The sequence below is a fragment of the Piliocolobus tephrosceles genome, chromosome 18 (assembly GCF_002776525.5).
Source record: "Piliocolobus tephrosceles isolate RC106 chromosome 18, ASM277652v3, whole genome shotgun sequence".
Classification (NCBI taxonomy): Eukaryota; Metazoa; Chordata; class Mammalia; order Primates; family Cercopithecidae; genus Piliocolobus; species Piliocolobus tephrosceles.
Window position 1 is genome coordinate 61,688,566 of NC_045451.1, and position 4,242 is coordinate 61,692,807.

General features: G+C 41.3%; 1 protein-coding gene across 2 annotated transcripts in view; it reads right to left on the reverse strand.

Annotated features, from left to right (window-relative positions):
• The window catches only part of YES1 (YES proto-oncogene 1, Src family tyrosine kinase), a 91,345-nt gene that overhangs the window by 63,433 nt on the left and 23,670 nt on the right, over window positions 1–4,242 (reverse strand). Inside the window, exon 1 of one of the 2 annotated variants that reach the window (XM_023228500.2) lies at window positions 651–732. The exons of the other annotated variant lie outside the window; for it this stretch is intronic. Within the exon in view, the coding sequence (XP_023084268.1) occupies window positions 651–723 (73 nt within the window). The 5' untranslated portion in view covers window positions 724–732. Of the gene's footprint in view, window positions 1–650; window positions 733–4,242 lie in introns of those variants that run through there. 2 annotated transcript variants of the gene reach the window in all.

Below are 4,242 nucleotides of genomic sequence, written 5' to 3' on the forward strand. Positions count from 1 at the left end.
GCTGGGATTACAGGCATGTGCCAGCGCGCAGCTGATACATACTGTATTTAAAAAAAATTTGTTGGGCTGGGCCCGGTGGCTCACACCTGTAATCCCAGCACTTTGGGAGGCCAAGCCAGGTGGATCACTGAAGGTCAGGAGTTTGAGACCATCCTGGCCAACATGGTAAAACCCCATCTCTACCAAAAATACAAAGATTAGCTGGGCGTGGTGGTGCCTGCCTGTAATTCCAGCTACTCCAGAGGCTGAGGCAGAAGAACCACTTTAACCTGGAAGGCAGAGGCTGCAGTGAGCCGAAATCACGCCACTGCACTTCAGCCTGGGCAACAGAGTGAGACTTGGTCTCAAAAAAAAAAAAAAAAATTCTGTTGAATTATCAATTCTTTTCCCCATCAACATTTAGAACCTGACCCAAATGATAAATACTGATCAAAAATTAATGTTTGAATCTATTTTTTAATGAAGAGAGTGGGGATAAAAAAAGACTGATATTAATCCATAGATCAACATATATCAAATTAATTTACTACTTATGTGCATCTCCTTTTAAGCTGTGAAGACTTACTAATGCTTTGGAGTTCAACAACTGTTCTAGCCTCGAAATGTCCAGGTAAGGCATCAACGCTGGGTGACAACAAAACAGCAGGTACCTGAGAAAGGCAGGATGCATACTGACTGTTTCCAGACATTCCTCATATTTATATTTTGACTCTTCACATCCATTTACATGTTGAATCTCCCAACCATATGAACTTGCCTCCTTTGGCTTTTTGGAGTAAAATAATGAAGTAAAAAAATTAATATGGAAATAGCATGAATGGTTTTATTCTAGTTCAATAAAGGTGGCGTATTAAAATGAGATACAAAGTTTTTGATTCAAAAAAGTTGATGTTTCCTTTCTTTCCATTTTCATATTACATGGGGGAGTCTTTTATAGTATGGGCTATAAAATGACCATTTATATTCAGTTTTTCATTCCTTAGGATGACCTGAAAATTAAAGCCAGAACTTCATATTTCTGAAATATTGCTTACTTCTGGCTACACTATTTTAACCCTAAAATCATTGCTTAAAATATGTACATAATAACGATGTGTATATATGTTAAAAAATTTTTAAGTTTTATTAAAAAATAAAACCTTTTGATTTTCAAAGTTTAGCATATACAGGTATAGAAGTTTCCATCTAGAAAGGCACAAATATTCAGGGGAAAACTATTTTAGAATGCAACAACATTAAGAATTTTTGTAATCCTGACACTACTTTGTGCTCTTAAAACAGTATTAGGGCTAGGTGCAGTGGCTCACGCCTGTAATCTCAGCACTTTGCGAGGCCAAGGTGGACAGATCACTTGAGGCCAGGAGTTTGAGACTGGCTTGGCCAACTTGGTGAAACCCTGTCTCTACTAAAAATATTTTTTAAAAAATTAGCCAGAGGTGGTGGTGTACGCCTGTAGTGCCAGCTACTTGGGAAGCTGAGGCACGAGAATCACTAGAACCCAGGAGGCAGAGGTTGCAGTGAACCAAGATCTCTCCACTGCACTCCAGCCTGGGTGACAGAGAGAGAGACTGTCTCAAACAAACAAAAACAGTATGAGAAGTATTTGCTTGCTCAGAGCATGTACAAAAGTTTGTTGAAGGCCGGGTGCGGTGGCTCAAGCCTGTAATCCCAGCACTTTGGGAGGCCGAGACGGGTGGATCATGAGGTCAGGAGATCGAGACCATCCTAGCTAACCCGGTGAAACCCCGTCTCTACTAAAAAATGCAAACAACTAGCCGGGCGAGGTGGCAGGCGCCTGTAGTCCCAGCTACTCGGGAGGCTGAGGCAGGAGAATGGCGTAAAACCCAGGAGGCAGAGCTTGCAGTGAGCTGAGATCCAGCCACTGCACTCTAGCCTGGGCAACAGAGTGAGACTCCGTCTCAAAAACAAAACAAAGCAAAACAAAAAAAAAAAGTTTGTTGAACTTAATTATATAAAGATTTATCATATTATGGCCCCCATTTTATAACATTAGTTTTGAGAATGGATATTTTAAATTCCATGAAATTACCTATACATGCTTTAGTTGCTTCTGATTGGAAACAATTTTCCACACTGTTGTTTAGCATTTATTGAGTACTGATAACAGAATATATGCTATAAAACCTAAGGAAATGGTATACAAGGTATTTTTTCAAAGTTTTCTTAAGTGAGATGACTATATTAAAATATTCATGACTCAACACACTTATGTCAAAAAGAGAACCCTGCAATTCAAAAACAACAACTTTGCGAGGCATGGTGATTCATGCATGTAATCCCAACACTTTGGGAGGCTGAGGTGGGAGGATGGTTTGAGCCCAGGAGTTCAAGATCAGCCTGGGCAACATAGGGAGATCCTATCTCTACAAAAAATTTAATAAGTAGCCAAGTACGGTAGTACAGGCATGTAATCCCAGCTACTTGAGAGGCAAAGGTAGGAGGATCACTTGAGCTCAGGAGGTCAAGGCTGCAATGAATCGTGACTATGCCACTGCACTTCAGCCTGGGCAACAGAGCAAGACTCTGTCTCAAAACAAAAACAAAAACCCCCTAAACAAGCAAAAAACCCCAACAACTTTCTACATCAATGAACTACAGCCAAGGTTGTATTCAGAGCAAAATTCGGAGCCCTACATACCTGTTACTAAAAGGAAAATAACATAAACAAATGAATTGAGCAATTTAGGAGGAAACAAAATTAGGGGAATTCACAATCTAAAAAAAAAAATGGCCAGGTGCAGTGGTTCAAGCCTGTAATCCCAGTACTTTGGGAGGCCGAGGCAGGTAGATCACCTGAGGTCAGAAGTTTAAGACCAGCATGACCAACGTGGTAGAACCCTGTCTCCATGAAATACAAAAAATTAGCGAGGCATGGTGGCAAAAGACTGTAATCCCAGCTACTTGGAGGATGAGGCAAGAGAATTGCTTGAACCAGGGAGGTGAAAGTTGCAGTGAGCTGAGATTGTGCCATTGCACTCCAGCCTGGGCAACAAGAGCGAAACTCCGTCTCATAAAAATAAAATAAAATAAACAAAAGAAACTCTCAGCCGAATGCAGTGGCTCATGCCTGTAATCCCAGCACTTTGGGAGACCAAGGCGGGTGGATCACCTGAGGTCAGGAGTTTGAGACGATCCTGGCCAACGTGGTGAAATCCTGTCTCTACTAAAAATACAAAAATCAGCCAGGCGCAGTGGCACGCGTCTGTAACTCCAGCTATTTGGGAGGCTGAGGCAGGAGAATTGCTTGAACCCGGGAAGCGGAGGTTGCAATGAGCCGAGATGGGATCACTGAACTCCAGCCTGGGCAACAAGAGCAAAACTCTGTCTTGGGGTGGGAGGCGGGGGGGAACCTCCCAAAAGAATTTTTATTTGTAAATCATACTGAGATTTCTGTTTCTCGTTTCTAATCATTACCTTTTCTTTTAATTTACTCTTACTATAACAAAAAATCCAGTATAATTTACAAATAAACATCAATGAAACAGATAAATCACTAGATTTCATCATAAACAGGAAACACAAAGGGAGAATATACAGTGGTATGAGAAGGGTACTAGAGCCACAGATGATTTGAAAAGAAAGTGGTAACTTTATATAACTCCTGCCAATAAAGTTTTCAGAACGAGATAAAATGGCTAACTAGGCAAATGCAGATTAATAAAAATAACTCAGTTAAAAGATAGGAGACCTAAATAAAACAATAACTATTAAAATAGTTTAAATCTTGTTTTAAAAAACTACCAGAAAAGCACAAATATTATGTATTTCATGGGTATTACAGGATGCTTTCTTGGTTGTAGTATCCTTCCAACAGACATCTGGGGTTATCAAAAGAGCTCCTTCCCAACTGTTACCTAGGTTTCTTAGAAATTCTCCATTTTCATTCATTAATTCAAAAAAATATTTTTTGAAAGTCTAGGCTGGGCACAGTGGCTCACGCCTATAATCCCAGCATTTTGGAAGGCCAAGGCGGGTGGATCACCTGAGGTCAAGAGTTCGATACCAGCCTGGCCAACATGATGAAACCCCGTCTCTATTAAAAATATAAAAATTAGGCCGGGCGCAGTGGCTCCAGCCTGTAATCCCAGCACTTTGGGAGGCCGAGACGGGTGGATCACGAGGTCAGGAGATCGAGACCATCCTGGCTAACACGGTGAAACCCCGTCTCTGGCCGGGCGCGGTGGCTCAAGCCTGTAATCCCAGCACTTTGGGAGGCCGAGA